The sequence below is a fragment of the Egretta garzetta genome, unplaced genomic scaffold (assembly GCF_000687185.1).
Source record: "Egretta garzetta isolate BGI_Z169 unplaced genomic scaffold, ASM68718v1 scaffold787, whole genome shotgun sequence".
In the NCBI taxonomy this organism is placed as follows: domain Eukaryota; kingdom Metazoa; phylum Chordata; class Aves; order Pelecaniformes; family Ardeidae; genus Egretta; species Egretta garzetta.
In genome coordinates this window covers 294,570-318,499 of record NW_009260266.1, presented here as the reverse complement: position 1 = coordinate 318,499, position 23,930 = coordinate 294,570, and the positions used below count along the sequence as shown (strand labels likewise).

Here is a 23,930-nt window from a genome sequence, read left to right as displayed (position 1 = left end):
TGGTCTCTTGGAGTAGCACCATGGTGATAAAGTATCACTCTGGGTAGTAGAAGCAATAAAGCAGTATCAGCCCAATGTAGCATATTGAGATCTCTACAAGGCCATATTTGCAGCATAACAATACACCCGATTCCTCTGAATTCCTTCCATGTACTGTGAGTTGGGGTGTTGAGTAGGATGAGGCAGCATACTCCTCCCTCTGCATCCAACTGGCTGAGGTACAGTTCTGCCTACTCCTTCCCTCCCTTGTATTCTTTGCCATGTTTTGTCTCTCTTTGCTACCTGGATTGTAGCAGAATACTGGAACTCTGACACCTTTTCCCGTTCAGTATCTGAACCTAAGATTCAGCTTGGTCTGGCAAAGTTCCCTAAGATGTAGGCAGGGTAGTGAAGCTTTATTTCATTTACCTTTTCTTTTTTGTCCTGTGGGACTCTAGCAATACCTACATCAACAGATGGTTCCCAAGGCTCTGGTGAGTTCTCTGGAGACCCTTATTGCATATTACTTCATGCCAGGAGAAGCAAGTAAATGTGATGGAATAAGTTACTGGTTTAAAGAAATCTGAAAGTGAAGCTTAGCTGTATGGGCGTAGCTCTGCTAATGGGCGCTCATACTAAGAATGGAGCTATGTGTTGGCAATTAGAAATTTTGATAGCTCTGTAGATCACACAAATTCATAGCAATGAGAAACTTATGTTAAATGTGTGAGTTATGCAGGGAGAAATACTGAAGGTAAATGTTCAGCTGTTATGTTCTGTAGAAATAGCTTATTTAATATTATTTACAGGTGTCTATATTAAGATGTTAGCTGTACTCAACATATAGATTCTGTCTTTCTTTGTATTTACAGTTTTGAATGAGCTTTCAGTGCAAGTAATGATGTAAAATATTAAATATTTCTGGAATCTGCAGTTTGTGGGGAGAGCCAGCAGATGGTGATGTTGTTACATTATATTTGTCCCTCCAGTCAGAATGTGTATTAGGAAAGCTATCCATAGGCATGTAATATATGTAGCTGGATGAAAATTTTGCATTCCAACCATGACTCAATTCTTACAGATAGACTACAACATTTTCTCAGGGCAAAATAGATAATATCAGTGAGAAATGTTTGTGTAATTTTTTAATGTTTATTTATCTTAAGATTCCCTCCTTTAGAAGAAGCAAACAAATGGAGAAGTTGTTGTCATAGTTATTTTTATCTTGCAATACACATACTTCTATGTATGAAGATTTGGGCTTTTCTGTAATAAGTTGTTTATCTGGCTGAGTAAAAAGTAGATAGACAAACCTTACTTGTAAACTAGGATGTAGATGAGTAAGACCAAGCCAGCTGGTGCTAGAAAGGTGCGTCTTTATTTTGAAACATGAGAGAATTGGTTTTATGAATTTGTAGTTTGGTTTGAACAGAAACCTGGTCTTTCTGACCCCATAGGAAAATTCTACTGTATGTTTATAGATTATGCCTGAAAAACATTGTTAAAAGTTAGTGCGTAGCTGTGCTGTACCAGGAAGAAATAGTGAGTTTCCCTTACTTTGTTCCTAGTAGGAAATTATTTACTAATCTCCTTTATTAGGAGCAAATTGCTTCCTTCTCCCCTGCTAGCTCACTGTTTTGGCTGAAGCAGGAGGTCACAGGGCTGGTGTCAAGCCTCTGACCATTCTCCACTCACCTGCCGTGGGAGGAAAAAGAAATCATCTTGTGATTTCTGGAGCCTGACTCATTTAGCAGAATGCTGGAAAAGGGAGAGAATGGGTAGTATATGCTTGATAGGAGCAAAATTGCGGTCTGTCCTTAATGGTCTTCTCAAATCTTCTTTATAGAATCAAGTAAAGCAACTTCCTTTTCAGTTCCTCTTCAGAATGGCAAATACAGAACTAAAAATATAGCTAGACTTTTTTCCCTGTTTTGTCAGTTTAAAAAATGTTACTGGAAACTTGGGTTGGTTGAATATTTATTGATAATATTTATTCCTTAATCTCTTAATGATGGGGGCATGAATTTTGTTTTCTCTCATTTTAAACAATTGGAACTTTATTGAATTGTTAGGTAACCTGAGTATTGTTCTGAAAGGAAGTCTGATAAAAGTGCAGATTTACTGACAGGCAAAGATTTGTCTCCTTTTAATGAAAGATAATTTTGTGTTAAATGAAATCTTGGTAAGAAATGCATGATTTGGAATGTTAGAGTCATTGTATTATTATATTTCTTGTGATCTTTTTTTACCTCTGAGTCTTTGCTTATCTAAACTATTTACTGCATATTGTTATTTTGCATCCATGGATGTTGTTGTTATTTATTGGTGCTGGAAGGGAAGGTATGCTCCCAGTTATTATATTTTACTGTTCCCTGTTGTTTTGATGAAAGCTGGGGCGGTGTGCTTCATGAAAAGTTTGTCTGTGTTTGTCTTCCTAAAAGTAACTCGTTTACATTGTACATCCAACAGTTGTCTTTCTGTTCGTAAACACTTAATTCATCTCAGTGTCTTTTTGGCATAACTTGCTGTCTAATTTGCTGCCGGATGGAAAGAATGAAAGGTATTTTAATGGTCTGACTTGATTTTAATGCAAATAGCTAGTCATAGGAAGGTGAGTGGACAAGCAGGAGTTTTTAATTACTTTAATACGTGTTGGTTTGACATTGGAGTATATGCTGAAGGGTATTCTGCTACTGATTTGGATATTTTGCTATATCAACCTATCTAATAAACTCATCATTTTTATTTTATTTTGTTCCAGGCTGTTCTTTTCTTTCACTCTTCTATAGTTGAGAAAGGTTTGTTGACCAGGTGCATCAATGAAGGTTATCGTCTTCTGCTTCTACCTGCTATTCTTAATTTCCTTTCGTTCAAATGCCTTATTTATGACAAAACCTTTTCCAAAAAAATCCCTGTCCACTTTTTTCTCTACTGGACAGAGTACTTGTTCATGCTCTACTTGTATCCTGTTTTGTGGGTCCTTCTTTACCGTCCCCCCATATATACCACTTTAGCCCATAAAATAGAGCTGAAATGAAATGCAACTAGTACAATCTTATGACTTGTTTATTTGACATGTTATTCTCTACCCTGGCCTTTCAAGACACTGCTTTTCTACGGAGCTGTACGCATAGTTCTTACCCTTGTCTTCTGTTTTTTATGTTGTATGAAGATATATTTTGATCTAACCTCATATTTTTTTGGTTTTCCCAAAGTTTTCTTCCCTATGGTGCAGGCAACCATCACCTTCATCCCTTTTTCGCTCTGAGCTGCTGGACTTCCTCCTACGCTGTGTCATATGTTTAGAAATTTTGTTTCAAAAACTTTCTCTTAGATCAGCCTTGTCAGTTAACTTAGATTTATTCTAAAATCTGTTGGGGGATATGGGGTCGCATAGTAACTGAGAAATGCAAAGAATGCCTTTTGTGATGTACATGATATTTCTGCTGGTTTTGTTGGTGTGGGGTCTTTTGGCTCTTGTTTTTTTTAATGGAATGTTTGAGGCTTTTGTTTGCCTTTATCATGCCTTTAATAACAAATTCTTCTTTTTTTATTCTACTATTTTTCATCTTTACATCTTGACAGTTATTTTCTCTTGTGTGTCTTGAAAGATTTTATTTTGAGATTAACATCCTTTGTGCGACACAAGTTGTTGAAAATTAATTCTTCTCTTTCTGCTTACTTTTTTTGTTAATAACAGGGAAGGATTCAAGTACAATGAGAAGCCAGCATTAAGATCACATTCTATGAGTCCTCCTCACCGGACAGATGAAGATAACCTAGCCACACCGCTGTCTGTAAGATGCTTCTCCTTTTTGTCATAAAATTCGCCCTAGTTTGTGAATTGGTTTTGTGTATCCCCGTAAAGCTGTTATTTCTAATTACATGAGTCATGATCCCTGTGTGCAAGTGCAGACACTTGGGAAGGAGTGATAGGAGAGATGAAAGCTCATCAAAACCTGCCCTTTGCAAGTGCAGGGGAAAAGAATTTCTTGTAGGATGCTCTCAATTCATCCTAATGGTTGACCTCTGTTTAGTGTAGTGTGTTTAATGTCTGCTGCATTGTTTTCCCTAGGCTTGGCAAACTGACTGTATTGACATCATCTTGTATTTTGCAATAGTAGATTAAAGAAAGCTGCGTAGATGTCTCTGGTTCTGTCTAATGATGGTTGACCTCTGAAAGAGTGAATTTTGGACAGTTTGTTTTATCAAACTTTCTACAGCTAACATTATGGCTGATGGAAGGACACTAAACAGACTTCATGTAAAACCCTTTTAGTCCAAAATATTTAATGGTATTGTATGTTTAATTGCAAGCCTTTAAACTGAAAATTACTCCTGACGAATATGTTATCAACAAGTTTGCTGTTTTCCTTTGTGAATATGATCTGTAGCCTTGCAGTGTCCGGTCTTTATTACTGGAGAGGTCTGTCTCCTGTGGTTCCTTCACCATAGCCAGTGCATCTGTAATAGCTCTCATTCCTCCATGAAACACTGAATTTGCTGTATGTACGCTGTAGGTCTGCCCATGCTTATTTTTTTTTTAATTGTATCAGAGAAACAGTTTAGAAAGATTGCAGCTGGAAGTGGGCTGTTGACACCTGAGCAATTCATGTAGATTGTTCTTACCCTTCAATACTGGGCACAATCAAGAACTTACGAGGACACAGAATGCAAGTGGGGTAAACTGGATGCTTGCTTCTGAGGTCTGTCTTTCTGAGGAAATTGTGTTCTGCTATGCATTTGGAGTAGAGGACTAGCGAGGGGATGCTTTATCAGGGCAGGCTGCAAATGGTCTGTGGGCAAAAATTGAATGTCTCTGCTCTACGCTCTGGTTGGTATGAATGTACTTACAATGTGTGTGTTGATTGTATATATACAAATGTAATTTAAAAAAGAAGTGCCATAATTAAAAATAAAAAATAAAACCAGATGCTGGATTTACTAAATTTCTCCTTATTGGTTTCCTGTTTGTTTTTACATGACTTAAAGAAGTATTTCTTATGGAGTAGTTATTGTAAAGAAAAGGATTTCCTCAAGTTGAAACCTGGATTTGGGGCTTTAAAGTTTTTTTGTTTGTCGTTGTTTTGTCTTGTTTGTTTTTTTTTGTTCCTGGCTCTGCCACAGGCTTCCAGGGCAGTGTTAGACAAATCACTGCAGTTCATTGTTCTTCAGCTCCATATACTGGATTCTACTGTGATTACAGCTTTAAAAAGGCCTTTAAGTGAAATAATCCTCTCTTGCTTTGCCAAACAGTTTGATGAACGTTTGGCTGGCTGGGACAAATAGTATCTTGTTCTGTTGTCAGTGACGCACAGATGTTCTGGCATAATTCAGGCCCAGGTAGAGGAACAGGGAGTCTTTTAAGAAACATTAAGAACTGCATCAAGCAAGTGTTGATTAACTGAAGTCAAAGCTCCATTCACTGTATGTTCATGAGCAGATTTAAAAAAAAAAAGAAGAGGTGCTTGCATGCCAAGACACAAACCTCTTGCTAACAAAACATAATGAGACAAAGTAATTCACGCTTCAATGTTCTGTTTTTCTAAATAGCGTTATATCTCAGTTAAGGAAAACTTTCTGTATCAGCTCCCCTATTTGATACATTAAATACAGTTAATGGTTACTGCTATCCTACAAGAAAAACCTTCTTTTGAAAGACAGCCTTGAGCAACAATAGCTATGGTCCTCACTGAATGTTGGAGATGGTTTCTGCAAAGAGGACCCTTAGCCTTGAGCTGGGAGGCAGCTACACTGCTTTTGCAGCTCTGCCCACTGTAACTACCCCTGCCTTGCTGTGGCTTCCTTTAATTTAATTTAATTTTTTTTTTTTTGGAGGCTGATCTCTGAATTCTGGATTAGCCCCACAAAAGGTACTGTGGACAGGGATCATTTCTAGAATAAGCATGTTGCCTAAGGAATGGAGTATTTTGATTTTTGTTTAGTAAACTTACCCTTCTTAAAGGAGGCTGTTGCTTTGGAAATAAGTAAAATAAAGAACAACATTAAAGTGAGGAGGCAGGCTAATTTATCCTCTGAATTCCTTTCTTAGCACAGTATCCTCCTGGTAATGGAGCTATTTAGATTAAAGCTGTCAGATGTATCATGACACTAGAAGGAAGTGCAGTGTAGGCATGGCCAAGTCCATGAGAAGCTTTTTTTTTTTTGGACTATGTATCTGCCAGGTCTTCTGATATTTCGTTTGACTTTTTTATGTTCCAGGACCATCGTCATAAAAAAACCATTTCTTTGGATGACAATGACCTCGAAGCACGTCTCAATAGTTGGAATCTTGGGGTAAAATAAACAGAGCACATTTCTTATTTATTGACTTGAAATGAAAACTCCTTAGTAATGTAGTCTGCATTTCTGAATTTAGTCAACAAAACTTTATGTAGGAATCAGTCTTTTAGACATGAATTGATAAAGTTTGGAAAGGGTGATTATGAATATATGTCATCTTGAGAAGAAAAGGTTAAAAATGCCTTGTTTTTAAGCAATGATAGTCTTACTGTATTTAATATAGTTACTGATAAATAACTCAAAACAACAGTGCCAGCTGGTCAAAACCAAGTATCTCACTCTGATAGAAATTCAGACTGTTTCTTGATAACTTAATAACATTATTTTGAATTTAAGCTTGTATAAATGAAAGAAGAGTTTGCCTTTCTGTATATTTTTTTTTTTTTTTTAGCCATACAGAGTTTGCAAACCATTAATACAACTCAGCATTCTTTTGCTCGAGTTTGCCTCCTCCGGGAAGTATTCAAGAGGCTATTCAGTGTGTTAACCTCTTTCCTTCCCTTTTAATAATTAGAATCTTTAGACCTGCTCTGTGGATCTTGCCCATGGAAAGAATGGTGTGTCTTTTGCAAATTTGCTTGGCTTAGGAAAGAATCTACCTTTGTGGAAGCTTCCACAGTACTTTGGCCTATGTTCTTGTGTGGCCTTGGCTTTAGAATATGTTTGTCAATATGGTACTTATACAATGATGCTGAGATCTGTCCTGACTTCGATAGATCAAAACTAAACTATCTGAAAGAGAATCTACTGTGGGGATGGAGTAAGGAGGAGTTCTTTCTTGGAGAGCTCGACAGCTTCAGAACTAGTGTTTATTGGATCTCAGCAAAGATGTGGAAGATATCTCCCCAAAGCTCTCCATGTTTACAGCTAGGAGGACTTTAATCTGTATTAAAAGGGTTTGGGTTTTTTTTTTTACATTCTAAACTACTTTTGTAACCATTTTGTAAAATCAAATCTGTGTTCAAGCTATGATCTTTTCTTAGGGTTTGAACGCATCCTTTATATTTTGTCCTGGTGTAGCACAAGAGGTAAATACAGTGAGGCAGTAATGTATTTTTATAAGGAGAGATGAAAAAATTGCTAGCTAAGATTGATCTGAATCTGTTTTAATCTTCTTTGGTGTTTGCATGTGCAAATTTAGTATGTGGGTTTTATCTATGTGTTGTTCCTGAGCAGTTAATCAAATATTTTGGACCTAGACATATTAGATGAATCGAAATTTTGTTTTAATTTAAGGCTACTGTTATAGTAAGACTTTATTCCCTTGGTTGTATTTTCTGTGGCATTAGTCCATGACAATTCTAAGGTCATAGCGAAGTTCCTTCTCTCCGTGGCTATATTCCACTGTATTTTTTCTGTTGCATTGTTTTGTCTTTTTTTTAACCGTTTCCCTTGTACAATGAAATCTTTAGCCTATTCGATTAGGATTAATATTCTCATAACAATTTAATTTTATTAAGATCACTTTTATTTTAATGAAGATTTTTTTTTCTTTTTTTTTCTTATTTTCTGCTTGTTCTCACAGGTTGAAAGCACGCTCAGGTGTGTTTGGGAGAGAGGGCAGCTGAACTTAGGAGGGATGAGAGCTTGTTTCTAATTAAATACTTCAGCTTTGTTTTTTTTAAAAATAAAGTTATGTATTTTCATGTTGTCATTTTAATCAGTTACCAAATAATCCTTATTCTTCCTACACTATTGTCAAGCTGGAGGGATGTCACAGCATTTAAAAATCTTGCCATTGCAGTCAATGTTTGGTGTTGATAGCCAAGTTCTCTTCAGTAAAAACATCAATGATAAGAGTGAATGTTAACTTTTTTTGTGTCCTTCTTGGTGTTTCTCTTGCTGCTTTGGTACCTGTTAGCATTCTAAATGCAAATTGCTTCCTTGCTTTACTTCTGAGAGAGAAGGAAATCTTGCCTTTGAGACAATCCAGGAACTGCATGACCGTTTTCTCCAAACCGAAGGTGGAGATTAGTGAAAATGTTAGTCTGGATGCATGGTATTGATTCTTGTCTTTTATAGAGTAATACGAGATCAATTTCTAGCACTTCGAGACTTAGAGGAATATATTTTTCAGGAATTGTAGTTTTGTAAAGTGGGAAGAGTGGATCTCCAGAAAGCTTTTCAATAGCAGTCAACTCCGATTTACAAAAGCACGATGCAGGTGTCTGAAACAAATGTGCAAGCAGTCACTTGCAGATTTTGGATATTTGGGCTGTATAAATACCTGTTTATATGAACAGATAGTTGTAATACCTTGAGCTTTTAAAGCTGCTTTAAGGGGGAAACTTGCTCATGGCCATTTTACAAATTGTTCCAATTGATGCTGACAAAGAGTCTCTTTATCCAGCATTTTTATATCAGTGTTGATCTGCCTGCTTGCTTATCTCTTTAATTTTATTTGTTTTTTATTCCTTTTTCTAGTTGAAATTCCAGTTTGCAATCATGTTGTGTTGATAATGGATGGTTATTAAACTATGATGATCCTCCACTGATACGGGAGCTCTCTTGGATAACAAATTGGCTACCGTGACACATAAATCAGTTTTTCAAGTCTCCTCTCCAGGGATGGTAATTAAACAAGTTGCTAGTGAGAGACTTTGATTGCCTGATAAAACTTGTTGGGAGTTACCTGACAAAGAGGCTTTGAGGTTGTAAAAGAGAGGTCTGTAAGTGGTTGCTGATGAACAGCGTTTCCCTGCTATGGTTCACGGCCTCCAATGGGTTCTTAAAGGCTCAGGAAGTTTTAAGTAGAGGTTCATACTTAAAGATGACTGTGTAATTATTAAAAATGACAAAAAATGCTTACTAAGTGACGGCAGCACTTCAGAATCTGTAAGGTTTGAGTGTAAGATGTGACTGCTGTTATTTGTAAGCCTTTACATTGCCGTAGGAGCATCTAGCTATCTTGCAATTGCTAGTCATGTCTGCAGACTGTTTGAGACACTTAATTTACAAGTGATCCCACCTCAGATACAGAAGACCCTTGACCCAAAAGAATACTTCAGTAGCAGGGGAAAGTAAGGAAAGGAATTACAGAATGACTTTGACTTTGAACTGCTTAATATGAAGAACAGTTGGTTTTAAATGCTTTTCAAAATTTCCTTGGTTTTGGGGTTTTTTTGAGTTTTACTTGTGTGTCAAGGAATAAATGGTGAATCAGGGTTGCTAGCCTGGCAAAGAATGTGTGCTTCTATATGTTTTTCTTGCAATGATAGGGACGGACCTGATCCTGGGAATTTTGGACAAGTCCTTATACAAGAATTTTTCTCAGTAAGAATCCTTGAAATTTAGGAAGCTATTCTTATTTCAAGCAAATATATACGGAGAATATGTTTTTGTTCAAGAGTCTGCAAATATCTAGATAGCTGTTCTGTGTAAAGGTGAGAAAAGCTGAGCATCTTCCAGCTGCGAGTTGCTGCTAAGCCTTCACTGTTCCAGCATAGGCTTGTCTGGATTATACTGACCAGTTATAAACTGTTAATTTATTTTTACTCTTATCTTTTGGGCTTCCATTTCTTTGGTATATTCTAAATTTCCTCTTCTTCAAAGGTCCTGTATTTTTAAGGTCACATACTGAGTGTGTTTTCACTGTTTATGATATGCTTACATCAGTGGCTCAGATTTTTTTATTATTATTATTAAAAATATTGTGAAAAGTTTTGGGAAATAATTTTACGATTTCTCTACTAAGCAGAGAGGTCAATGCTTAACGGACTATAGCATGGAGGCTTCAGATATCTTTGTAATAGCATTTTCTACATGAGAAGTAAGACTGTTGCATTACTCTGCTAATATTGTTGCTTTTTATGAGTAATAAAAGACTTTCCATTTGCCTTGCAGCATTCCTGATGATCTCTATCAAACATTTTATTGTTCAAGTTCTTTAGATTCTAGTCGTGCATGGGTAAATGTTTAAAAAACAGTTGAGTTTTGATTGTGATAAATTTGCCTTTCATACATGGAATATTAATATAAGCTAATTTTAAATACATTATAAAAAATGTGGTTTTCTTAGCCATTATTGACTCTTATCTAAGCTGGTGTGGAGACTATCCTTTATTAAGTGTTCATGCCTTGAAACTGTGTTTGCAATGTAGAAAAGAAGAAATCCTTTTGTATTGCTGTTTGAAGGGAAAAGTTTCAGAGCCAGGAGTTTAGGCAAATGCAAATCTTTGGTCACATTGTTACTTTGAACTTCCTTTGCCATTCTTTAGCTATTTTAGAATATAATAAAAATCCCTCCGCTATCTCACTTTATTAACAGCTGTCAGTAAACTTCTACATGTTGTTGCAAACTTAGTACTTCATAAATGGATCATCCTCACCTTCCCTTTAGTTATGTCTCAAAAAATAATGAAATATTGTGAAATATATGTAGTGTCAGGAAAATAAGCTTGCTGGGTAATAGAATTAAACTTGCTTTTTTTTTTTTCCCCTTTTATTCTCTTGTAGCTGCTAAGCTTTTTAGATTGTAGACAAACACAATTTCTGGATATAAATTTTGTTATGTAAAGGAACAACAATGAATTAAGCCACTGCATATTCTTACCTGACCTGCCTATGTGTGTGTATATATATATATATATATTTCATGATGCTACTGATAGTTTCATTTGTCACTGAATTGTAGACTAGACAAACACAATTTCTGGATATAAATTTTGTTATGTAAAGGAACAACAATGAATTAAGCCACTGCATATTCTTCCCTGACCTGCCTATGTGTGTGTATATATATATATTTCATGATGCTACTGATAGTTTCATTTGTCACTGAATTGTAGACATTTTTAGGTGTGACAAAGCAACTCTTTCAAACGTCCCGGGAAATTCAGCACTTCATTTTAGGTAGAAGGCATACAAAGAGATTGTACCCTGGGGAAATAGCAAAGGGTTTTTTAATCAGGCAGAACATAATTTTTCATCATTGGAATTCAGCCAGGACAAGAATTAACTCTTTAGCTTTTACCAGAAGTGACACGGGATCTTCAGTACAAAGAACCTGGACACTCAGGTCTTGCCCAGAAGAATTTTATCATGGGGAATGTTATTGCCTAATAAAGGTTTAAGAAATTCTGTGGTCAGTGGCTTGCATCATGTTCTTCTCCCTGGTAACAGATGATAGGACGAGGGGGAATGGTCTGAAGTTGCACCAGGGCAGGTTTAGGTTGGACATTAGGAAAAAGTTCTTCACCGAAAGGGTTGTCAGGCTCTGGAATGGGCTGCCCAGGGAGGTGGTGGAGTCCTCATCCCTGGAGGTATTTAAAAGAAGGGTAGATGAGGTGCTTAGGGACAGGGTTTAGTGGTGGGATGGCAGGGTTAGGTTAAAGGTTGGACTCGATGATCTTAAAGGTCTTTTCCAACCAAAGTGATTCTATGATTCTATGATTCTATGAAATTATATATAGCACAGGGTTAAAGTAGATGGAAGCATAGAGAATTCCTGGGTGGCTACAGCAACAGTGTATGTTAATGCCTGTTCTGTGTACTTGGCTCACATCTGCCTGAATCTTTCCAGTCTAGTTAAACTCGACCATTTCTGTACAAACCACTTGATTATCTTTTGTTTGGTTTTTTAGTCTGTCTGCTTACTATAAACATACCTACTGTATATGTTGTGGTGTTGGAGGGCAGCAACACTGTAAAAACTTTCCCACAGTGAACTCCAAGTGGTGTTGTGACTTCAAAAAATAAATTCAACTTCCATGCTGACAAACAATCTTCATGTGCTTTAATGTCCTTCCACTAAGACTGCAGAAGCAGCATTAAAGTGAACTTCCCTGCAAATTATGATGTTAGATAAGAATGTCCTTACTCAAATTTCCTGAAGCTACTCAGCAGTTATTTCTGTAGGGAACATGCTGGCTGGCTGGGTTTGTTAGATTAAAGTAAGGACTTAGGGCAAGGTTCAGTTTAGTTGTTTACCATTTCAAAATCTTAAGTGTTCTTAACTCTTTCATGTGTGTTTTTTCCATCCTTGTTTTGAAAACAATCACATTTTGTCTTTGAAGAAGCTTAAGGGGGAATGTGCAACAAGCTTGCTGATCCAAATATGTGGGGTTTTTTTTCCCCCTGAATCTTAATATATACAACATACCTTCTGACTGTGTTACTGACTGCAATAAGCTACAGTTGTGCATTACTGCAGATCAGTGTACCTTGATAAACATCTTCCAAAGAACAAAATGTGACTTCGGAAGCGGTGGAATGAAAGCATAACATTAATGTTGTCGTCACTGTGGTATTTACTGTGTCAAAGGAGCAGAAGCTTTGGTCTAAGTTTCTGGGCTATGACAGATCCAGAGCCTGCATGCTGTTTGCAGCCTGAGAGAGAGTTGATGTCCTGAGGATGAGTCTCGTGGAAATACTTGGTGCTCAAAGTTGTGCTTTTTCTGTGCTGTCCTTGCTTTTGGGGGAAAACCATTTCAGCTCAGTTTACTTCTCCTATCAGAGCTTCACTCATGGCTTGTTTTGGTAGCTTTAAAATTGAATACATCAAAAATGTTTCATTTTGACTGCTTTATGTAGAAATAGAAATTGAAAATACCAAAGTTAAAAATTATGGCTGATCTACCTCAAACTCAGTTTTGGAATCTGTGTCCTTATGCAACTTCTGCCATCCATTTTTCAGCTTGGGAGAATAAGTATATTTTCATAAAGTAGATTATTTCTGTTAAGTAATGGGAATCTCCTAATGGGGATCTGATCATCCAAAGCCTTCCCAACTCTGGTTTCTGAGGATCAGGTACTGGAAGGTGACCGTGCCAGTCCTCACAGATTGCAATGTGGTTTGTTGTCTGTTTGACTGCCTAATGGAACAGGGGAATCCAAAACCTTTTCTACAAAGAAATTCAAAATGCCATTTTGGTTAAGAAGTGGTATTTACAAATTAGAGTTCAATTCTAGTTCAAATAAAGATGTCTTTCATGATGACATTTATTTGGTTCATACTTTTTAAAAAGCATGTGATTTACTGCTCTTCTCATGGCAGTCCTTCAGTTCATACATATGTATTTTGGTTTGTCTTTGACCTTTTGCTTATTATTTTTAAATTTGCATGTTTCTCATAAATACAAGCTTTTTTCTTTTTTGGGCATTCTTTATTGTGATATTCCCTCTTTAATGTGGTGTAATTTTGAGAACAAGAACTTTTGCAGAAGACCAGCATGAAAAGAATGAATGTTGAGACATTAAATGTTTACAGATCAGTTTAAGTGGATATAATCCACAACAAGTAACAAAGTGGGAACATTTAACTTCAAAGCACATATGGCTGCTGTTACAAAATCAAAAACTGCAAGACTAAGGCCATGCAAAGTATTAGAGACACATTTTCCTTCTTTCTCATAAACAAGTAGGATATACCTTAGCTTTTTAGATTGGTTTTGAAATGAAGACTGTAAGCAGCTTAATTTCATGGTCAGTTAAAGTATTTGAATTAATTGTAAATATTTACAATAATTTTTAGCTTTTAAAAAGCAAAAGGCAACTGTATTCATTTTGCATGAGAGCGCACACTTTTGAAAATGATTAAGCCTTTGAAATTTGGTTCTGCAGCCTTAGCCTTCTCAAAATTCCACCAGGTACTGGTGAAGGCCTTCAACGTTAGCGGCAGCATGAGCCAGCTGAGGGGTCTGCCCTGAACTTCTGGCGAGCCACCTTCAGCCCCGGGTGCAGGCGGTGGTTAGGCCTGTGGGGTGATGGGGAGGTAGGCAAAGTGAGCTAGAAGGAAGAGTGCAATAACAGTAAAATTAGAGAATTTTAGATAAAACTGCTATTGCAGGTAGGAATGTGTAGGACAAAGAAAATCCTCTTAAATTTTCCTAGTTTAGAATTTCTGTACTTTTTATTTCTGTCTCTCTGGATTCCACCCCCTGTTGTTATTTGTCTTCTGTGGTTAATGCCTCATGATGTTCTCACTCCTCTATTCCTCTCCTCACCAATCTCCTCTTCTGTGTCCAAAATTATTAATTTATTTTGCAGTCTGTGCATAAGGGACTCCTTTATTCACTAATGTCTACCCACGTTTTTTGAAAGCCAATCAATAAGATATATTTAAACAAAGAGATACACCCCAAAAATCCAAAAATAAAAACAACCCGGGATGCTTTATATGAAAGAAAGTTTAATGTACCTGTTTCAGTAAACTCATTGACAATAAAGAGGAATGGGTTGTTTATTAAATTACTGGTTTTATGTGCTTTCAGCTATGGTATTAAAATGTTAGATGATACTATTCATTGAGATGGAATGTATGTGTTAAACCTGCCAATATCTGCAACTACTTCTGGGTGAAATATGACGACTCTTCAACAGCATATAGAAATCCTACATAACCTTTTAGGACAGGAAATGAATAATACTGTATCAAATTGAAATTTCAGAGGGATTAAGCCTCCTCTTCACTGATAAATTCAACACACAAATTTATTTAATAATACTGGAGAAAGTGCAAGCATTTGATATATTTGCCATGCCTCATAGATCAAGTTAATCTTTTGGGGGGGGAAGTCTAAATGTTGTAAGATGTGTATTGCATTCACATTCGTATTCCAAATCTCACTGCCACATTTTACAAGATTATACCCTTGAAAGCTTTTCTTGGGTGTTATGCATTCTCTGTGATGTGATGTTTGAGGCTCATCGTCTGAGAAAATTAGAAAGATATAACTGTCTGATAGAGGAAGTGGGTTGTGAACGATGTTTTGTATTCAGTTCTTAAAAATAGTGATTGAAAGAGCTGCTTTAATTATACAGTGCTGTTAATGAATTATTTCCTTATGTTTTGGCTCTATGACTTACATGTGTGGGTGTAGTTTCAATGCACTCAGCTCTAGTTTTTCGAAAATGCTAGATTAAAATTGTTGCAATCTGTAAATTTATTCTAGCTTTACACTGATTTAAATGAAAGTTTATCCAATAAGGTTGGAAACCTTTTGTATAAGCTATGTATCTGGCTGCCAAATTCTTTTAAAATATGCATTGAGGTAATTTATACAACCACAAGGGTTTGGGGGGAAAAAGGTGCAATTTTTGATCTATTTGCATTAGGAAATACTAAAATTTTAAAACTTGCTGAGTAGGTCATGTCCAACAAAATGACCTCTTCTGAAGACTTTCTGTGTCTATAACTTGTATAAGATGGCAGCGTGTTATTGGACCTTTGCCTTTTGCTGAGTGCTTTTCTTAAGGATCATTGAAATGTTGTAAAGGGGAAAGAATTATGCAGAGGAAAATCAATCTGCGTTACTTCTAGGTTACAGGCATGTATCTAGAGACGCTACTGTTTTGATGATTTGCAGATTAACTATATTTTAATAGATGGTCACATTTTCTAGTGGCAAGCTGTTCTTGAACTGGTGTGTTCATCCAAAAGCACGCTTAAATCTGTTCTGTTGTTGTTGTTCTGGGTGATTTAGCTGCCGTGTTAAGTATACCCTCACTGATACGGATCACCTCTCAAACGAGCACCCAAAGTTGTCATTGCAAACTTTTTTGAATATTTGGAGATATTTCTAATACATGTTTATAAGAAATAATAAGACATCGCTGACATGATTACTTTTTCTCTAACTTGTTGTTTTTCAGTTAGAAAATCCAAGATATTTGCGGGAAAAACCTATGCCAGTGTCTTGGGTAGGTATTTATATTCCCTTGATATTTTGTAAGAGTGAACAAACATGCTTAATATTTTTCATTTCTGGTTAGATTGATTTTACTTACAGTTACTGCTTTGAGCTTAATAAGTTGTTTGAACTTTTTCTCATTCAATAGATGACACCCAAAATGGGCCTAGGAAAAAGTAGCACTTTTTGTGATGAACAGGCACTATTTCGAATGCATGCAAAAGAGGTAAGATTCTTTTTAGTCTTTTTAGAAAAAGAAAATTACACCCAAATTAGCAAGTTAGGGCATTTTCTTTGGAAATTGGGTATCCACAAAGCAGTTTGCTATAGCAGAAAATCTCATGTAAGAGAATTTTTGCTGAAGTGACAGGGCTTTTCAGTAAATACTTAATGTATTTCCCAATTACTTAGGGAATAGAAAAGAATATCTGAACGCATTTACTGTTCCTTTGAAGGAACTTTTAGTGTAGAAGAGTTTGAATTCTAGAAATTCTAGACTACCTTTTAACAGAAGCAGTGGGACCCTTGGTTTAGTGAGGATTTTTGTTTACTTTCTATATACCTTTAAAAATCCGCAACTCTAGACCTTATTTCTGTCAGGATGTTATGTCTATATGTGCCTCATCTAGCTTCTATCTTTTATTCATATGGGGGTTTGTATTATTTTTTTGCACATTGTAATTGGTGAGATTACTGTCAAAGCTTGCCTATCTAATTCTCATACTGTGTTTACTTTGTTTTGAACATGTACAAAAGTAAAGTTTTGTGGTCATTTTTACCTTTTTCATAGTTTAAGGAAGTTGTATGCCTATGATATTTTTGTCGTAAGCTACTTTATTTAAAATGCCAGTCATAAGATAGAATGCATATATGCGATGTTTAGAACACAGATATTTCAGATTCTTCTTTTGGAAAGTCAGTGAATCGATGGTCTGGTGGGCCAGACTTCAGGAAAGGAAATTCAGCATTTATTAGGAAAATGATTAACAAAACCCCAAACCCACCAGTCTCTTTGCCCTTCAAATTTCTGTGTTCAGTCATATGCTCATGGATAATTGAGGCATATGTACACAGTTCCCTAGCTATCTACAAGTACTTAGACCTACGTAGGTCTCCAAATACGTACGAGTTGGAAAGGAAGGGGCATCATCTGCAAACCGTGAAATCGTCCTTCCTTTTACAGGGTATGTTGTAAGGACAGTTGCGCATTAGAACCATACTAAAGTTAATTTGAAAGACGCTTCAGAAGATATCTTTAACTGAGATACAGGGGGAGGGTAAATTTGGTTTGCAGATACTTCTGTTGTTAATGAAGAAATGGATCGGAAAGTCTGCTTTATGTTGATAGCTGGCCGTCTAATTTGATGCTTAAACAAGCAGCCTGATACGGCAGTTGCACAATACGTGTGCCTTTCACTTTCCCTGCTCTGGTCTAATATTGACTGTTCTTTTGTATTGACAATATTCAAACCACCATTGCCTCAGGATGAGGCAAGGCAAGGTTTCATAAGATGTGAAAATAGACCAAAAAATAAATAAATTGAAAGCACAATGTTGTCATTTAAATAATATTTTCAAATTAAATAAACAGGAATGCATGCCAAGTAGCTACATAAAATACTCAGCAAATACTTTGCTAGTTCAGTGGAAAAATCCTCTAAACCACACAGTAAAAATCCAGTACTTTTTGCTAATGGTACTCGACTGCGGGCTAGTTTAAACTGGAAAGGTTATAGACACTATTTCACAATCACCATGTGTGTGCTATTAAGTACAAAACTTAAATGTGTTTTCATCTTATTTTGTTCGTGAAGCTCAATTAAGAATAAAGCCTTTTCATTTATAGAATGTAAATGTATTAACAGAGAAATAATGCTGTACAAAAGAGTTTTGGTAAACCTTTAACTGTTTTCAACCTCTTTGTAGTAGAACGGGAGAACATAAAATAGGATAACTGTGGGTTTTTGCTTTTAACCTTTAGACCTTTGTTCATAAACCATTCCTGCACCTGTTTAGACTCTGTAATGCTAAACACATGGCCATTTTCAATGATAACCACATCACAGATTTATAAAAACGTGAATATCATCAGGCAGTGGTTTTTAGTCATATTTTCCCCAAATACTTCTGACCTGGATTAAACCATTTGGGAAACTGTCATTGCTGAAAAGTCACGCGTTCAGACAAGGAAGATGCAACAAAACAGGGATGTATCAGTTTTCAGCAGTACAGCAAAACAGAGCAGATGGTACGGCCAGCTTATCTTGATAAATAGGGAAAAGCTTCCCTTTGAACTTCACCTTCGGTCATCCTGAGTGGCACCCAATACTCCACGGAGCAGAGGAGGGGGGAAAGCAAAAGTTCTTCTTTGTGATTGTTCAGAACAACAGACCCACTACCACTGCTAAAATACGGGTTTGAAATTCTTCTGGAATTAGAATACAAAATTAGCTATGTCAGTAAAATATGATGTTTTGTTAACCTTTCTCAAACAACTAGTTTATATGATGTATCCTTTAAAGAAGTTTTGGTGTTTCTGTAAAGAAGTTCCATTTCTTAATTTTTCACTTTGTCAGTCTTAGAAATGGAGCAAAATGCTAAGAAAAATTTTCTGGTTTATTTCTGTAAGCAAAGATACTGATTTCTCTGGACTCAGCAAATGAAACCAAACAAATTTGAGGCAAGATAGTTGGAAATAATTTTCTCTTTTTATTCTTTTGAATTGAAGGTTATAATTAACATCAGGAGTGAGTTTGTACTGAGCTGTATACCAACCCTTAAATCGTTCTTTTTTAGGCAAACTGGCAAGCTCGATGCTTTGTGCAATAACTGTGTTATGAAGCTTCATCTGTCAGGGTCAGCTGATAACATTGAGTGTTTCCAATGTTTTTGTTGACTTCATCACTGTGCTCCTGTCACTTTTTTCTGTTTTGATTTGTGGAAATCCAGTGATAAAGTCTTTGGACTCTGGAGCACGGGTGCTTTTCCAGCATCTTGTGTACTAAAGCAGCCCGGCAGAAAGTTGTCTTTCCTCCCGCCAGCCGCAGCCATAGTTAGTGCATTGCAACTGGAGGGAGGAGTAGTTCTGGGGAAGGTGAGGGGTGAATTTTCAGGAGGATCCAGAATACCTGCAGGATAATTTCCACCAATTTGTCATGTGGAAGGAGGACTGAGGAAGAGAGAGTACATGCCCAGGGAAAAGGAGAGATGAGCTGGGTAGTGAAAGATAACTTGGGAGTGTAAAGAATGAGGAAAAGACATCTTTTTTCCCTGAAAATGCATTTTCATGGATTGAGGACCGGAAGTAAGATGAAAAGGAAGAGGGTTTTTTAATGTATTCAAGAATTATATCTTTAAGATGCAGCTTTTTTTAAAAAGCTACTTAGAACCTTCATCTTTGTAATCTTTGTTTTTCTCCTTTCATTTTTAATGAATGAGCACTCCCATTTGTTGCGTGACACGGATTTTGTTTATAAAGATCATCAAGCCACGTATATAGTTTTACTGCACCAAAAGTGTTGGGATCTAGCATTGTATTTATGTTAAGATAAAATCAGCATACTGCAGCAATGATGTTACAGTTAAGTCTTGGTCTGGCTAAAAGTGTTCTGAATTTAAGGTGTTGAAAGCAGCAGATTTACTGTGCTTCTCACTTATCTGGCAGGAGGTTGTAACTTACAATGGAGAGAGTTGCATAAGGGCTGGGATACAGATTTTCCCCCAAAGGGACCATCCATAGAATATAGGGGGAAGAATGCAGGGAGGAAAGAAAGTTGTAGAACTTGGGAGGGAGAGTGAATAACACTTGCTGGTGTTATCATAGAAAAGGGGGGGGGGGGGGGTTAGGAGGAAAAATAAAAGAACACTGAAAATAAAAATATGCTTCCCTGCAGTTAGGAGGAGATGGTGATCAGTGAGCGTTGTCCTTTTGGTTTTGATTTCTTCCTCTTAATTGCTCTGCTCTGCGGCAAAGTATTTAAATACATGAATGAAACGTTAATGCATGGCAAATTAAAAGCAATAAATAAAACTAATATGGAGACAGTATCCTAAAAGGACTCTTGTAATTAAATTGCGCTTTTACCAATGTAAAATTAACATTATTGTGCTTTTAGCTGCATCCTGGATTTGATATTTTTTTCCTCATTGAACACGTATTTTGTTCATATCCTCCAAGAATGGTTATAAAATATATCAGTATTGTTCCCTTGTATATTACAATGAAATAAAAGTGTTTGTGTGCTCATGTGTATGTATATCTCTAGAGTTTAAATCCACTTGGTAGATGGATATAGATATATATGTGTATGGAATTAGGAGAGCTGAATACAGCGAAAGGAGCCTTCTTAGGCATGTAATGGGGCTGGTGATCCCGTTTGTGCTTTTTAAGCTCAGAGGTATTTACTAATAATAGGAAGAGAGTGGTTTTGATGGACTTTCTGAAAGCATTTGAGTTGCAAAGGCATCTGTTGGTGGGCCCCAAACTTGAATCTTACAATAACTGGAGCTTTGTGTGTTGAATTTTTTTGTTTGTTTCTTCTGATCCCTGTGTTCTTTACTTCCACTTCTCTTCTTTACTCTTCCCCTTCATCTGTCGTCCTCTTCATCCAGAGCAGTCCAAGTCATGCTTCTGCTCATAAAGTTGCTGTTTTCCAAGGGGTTTAGGGTTTTAATTCTGGTGAATGCTCTTGTTAAAATGTAGGAATGCCTGTTGAATTCTGTTCACACAAGGGTGGCCCATAAGAAGGGGCAAGAAAATGCAAAAAGGCAAATAAAACGTATTATTGCTTTCATCTTTATTTTCACTGTTCCGTAACCTTTTTCATATGACAACTTGGTTCGGAAAACAGTTTTATTTCCCTTAAAAAAAATACCAAGTAGAGTGTATTGTGACTTGGAATAATCTCTGGTTCATTTGAGTTTTCTCCTTTTATCCACAAACCTGATGTCTATTTTGAATGCAGTGTCTGATTTATATTGAGGATTCAGTTGTAAACTGATTCTCACCGCCAAGTAATCGTTCTGAATAGTAATCTGTTAGTTCATATTTAAAAACGCAGCAATCCTGACTTCTGTTAACATGATTCCTGGCTGATTAATGCCCTGTTCCAAAGAACATATGCAAGTTGTCCATTGTCTTCCATGTGAGGAAATCGCATCCTGTCTTGCTTTGATAACTCTTCAGAATGTAATGTAATAAAACCCAAACCTTATTTTATTGCTAAACTGGTGTGAGACATACAGTGTGTGTCAGGATGAGACATGTTTTCATAAACTGACTGGTGATTTATAAGTCCTGATACTAATTGGTCTGGTCATGGAGATATATATGTACATGTACAGTTATTTATTTAATTTTTTTGCAATAGTTTGTGAACTATGTCTTTAATTATTGCACATATGTGCTGGAGACATTGCAAAAGATCAAAGAGGTAGGTTAGCAATTCAAACTAATGTTTTAACCAGTAGAATGTCCAGATGGTTGCCAAGCAGCTGGGAATTAATCTTTTACTGCATGATTAATCTCTACCTCAAAGTGTCTCTTTCTTTTAAACAAACAAACAAAAAAAAAAGGAAGAAAGTTTGATTTTTTTTTTTTTTTTTTTTTTTTTTGGGAGAGGGTGTTGGTTGGTTTGTTTGTTTGTTTTTTTACCACATATCCTGGTTTTTAAGGGAGGAAAGGCACTGACTAGAAAAAGTAGCTTATTGCTACATATTGCCCTTGTGAAATAAAGGTAGGAGTACAGTTTTAATGACTTGTAGGAGATCCTGAAATGAGTGTAAAAGGTCCGGTAGCTGCTGAAATACAGCATATTAGAAAAAAAGTAACACTGGGGAGAAAAAATAAGTGTTGTTGGCTGGGTGTATACAAACACATTTCTTCACTGGACTCGGCACTGTGCAGAATTGTACAAAGTTTTCAAGTACTATTTTGTTATACTCGGATTTTACTAACTGCCTTTGAAATCAGTGTGAGTTCTGCATGTTCACAGGGTTCAACTGGGTTCAGTTTTCAGTGCTGGCAATTGAAGATACAGTTTGTTGCATTTTTGAACTGCCTTTTATAAAATTACATCTAATACTTTATTACCATGTCTAAGCTTTCACAATTTCTAAACGTGTTTTGAACTTTTTTTAGTACTTATTGATGTCAGTCTCTACTGCTGGGGGCAGACATATTTGTTACGTACAGAAACGGGACACTTGCCACTCCGAATAAAGCTGTTAAGTAACATGATGTGCTGTAGTGCTAATGTGCATGTTATGTTTATTAGCTATGTAAAACATCCTTTAGAGTAAAAATACCATTTCAAGTTACTACAGTTGTTGGGATACGAAGCGGTATGCTGTTCTCCCTATTCCCAGCACCCCCAACTTGGAAATCTATGAAAAATATATTGTTCTCTCTTGAAAGAGAGTAATGACATTTACATATGAATAAGAACAATTGTCCATTCAATTATTTTTCTGTATACAGCAAATGTGTATTAAAGTTCAGTGTCATTTAAAAAGTCAGACTTTTCTTGACAGGGGAGAGCTGGTGTGATTTGATTTAGGACAAAGCCTTTCGCTTTTACTGGCTATAAAAATGGGGCAATGTCATATTAATTTTTTTACTTAAGTGAATATCTAGTTTCTCTTCAAAGAGTACTCTGTAAAAATATTATAACTGGAAGTAGCAGTTTGTAGTCTTTTTAAAGACTAAAGATACAAAAAAGGTTAGATATGTGGAGGGAAGTATAAATGTTTGTTAGGTCAAATAATATAGTCCAGATCATAAACATAGACTTTTGTGGAGGGACCTTTGAATCTGGGCAAAATGCCATGTTTATAAAGTGTCTTTTTACATTCTAATTTCTGGCTTGCATGTTTCACTTGTTTGATACTGCTTTGCTTTCAGTCCGTCTCTGGTTTGTCCAGACTGTAAGCTCTTTGCAACAGAGACTTTGCAAGACATTTCTTTCACCTTAGGCATTGCATCAGATAAAATTACTGATGATACTCAATGCAGACTTTGGAGTGGTTCATCTAGTGTTTCAAAATGTAGTGTGGTTTTTGGTTTTGTAGGGTTTTTTTGGTTTTGTTTTTTGTTTGTTTGTTTGGTTTGTTTTGTTTTTTTTTTTTTTTTTAATTTCTGTGTTACGTTCAGAGGATGAGCACAAATGTCAGGAAAAATGCCCAACATTAATGTGAATCCCAGATGGAAAACCTGCTTTTATTGTGTATAATTTTCCACTAGGAAAAATGGTATTTATGACTTCCTTTAATTTATAGGATTTGTTCTTAAATTCTCATAGAACCTTGGCAATTTCAGTCAAGTTAAACCAGCTAGGTGGCAAAACTACACACCACCATCCCCACCTCCTCCCAGGACATTTCCCAAAAAAGTCTGCATCTGAAACAGTGAGAAACAACAACCCTGGATACTTAAAAGAATCTCCTTTGCATAAAAATTCTTCGTGTCAAAGACTCAAACTAGTCCATCTGTATTGTATAGAATCTCATTTATCAAGGGAACCAAGCTGAACCTCAGGGAGATGGCAGCAGGTGCTGCTTCTGTACCTGGAATTTCTCTTGGAATCTTAACCCATGAAGAAATGCAAACTTCGCAGCAATGCATTTTATTTTTTTTCTCAACAAAATGTTCATCATTATGTCTTGCTTATTTGTTTGTAAGGACTTTTGGTAGGGCTGCAAGCTTATCTGTGGACTTATATTGCTTTGCATTGGCACAGCGTAAACATTCTCCTGGTTTTAGTCTTTCTGGAATTTTATGGTGGACTGTTACATGCAAAGTCATCCACATCAGGTCTGTCTTGTGTTTTGTTCAAGTCTTTCACCTGTTATCCCTCAGAAAGGTTTATTCTGAGTAGCTTAAGTGAACAAGACGGGCTTGAGGGTCTTATTTAACTCAGAAAAGGACTTTTCCTTCTGCCTGTCTTTGAGGTTTTGAGTAAAGATCACTAAGCTGTCCTGTACAATGTGCTCCTCAAATACCATCTGCGCTTGCAAGGAAAT

General features: G+C 36.3%; 1 protein-coding gene across 1 annotated transcript in view; it reads left to right on the top strand.

Annotated features, from left to right (window-relative positions):
• The window catches only part of CEP112 (centrosomal protein 112), a 176,772-nt gene that overhangs the window by 5,975 nt on the left and 146,867 nt on the right, over positions 1 to 23,930 (top strand). Inside the window, exons 5-8 of the mRNA XM_035897706.1 lie at positions 3,680 to 3,776; positions 6,202 to 6,276; positions 15,874 to 15,921; positions 16,060 to 16,137. Coding sequence (XP_035753599.1) covers positions 3,680 to 3,776; positions 6,202 to 6,276; positions 15,874 to 15,921; positions 16,060 to 16,137 — 298 coding nt within the window. The remainder of the gene's footprint in view (positions 1 to 3,679; positions 3,777 to 6,201; positions 6,277 to 15,873; positions 15,922 to 16,059; positions 16,138 to 23,930) is intronic.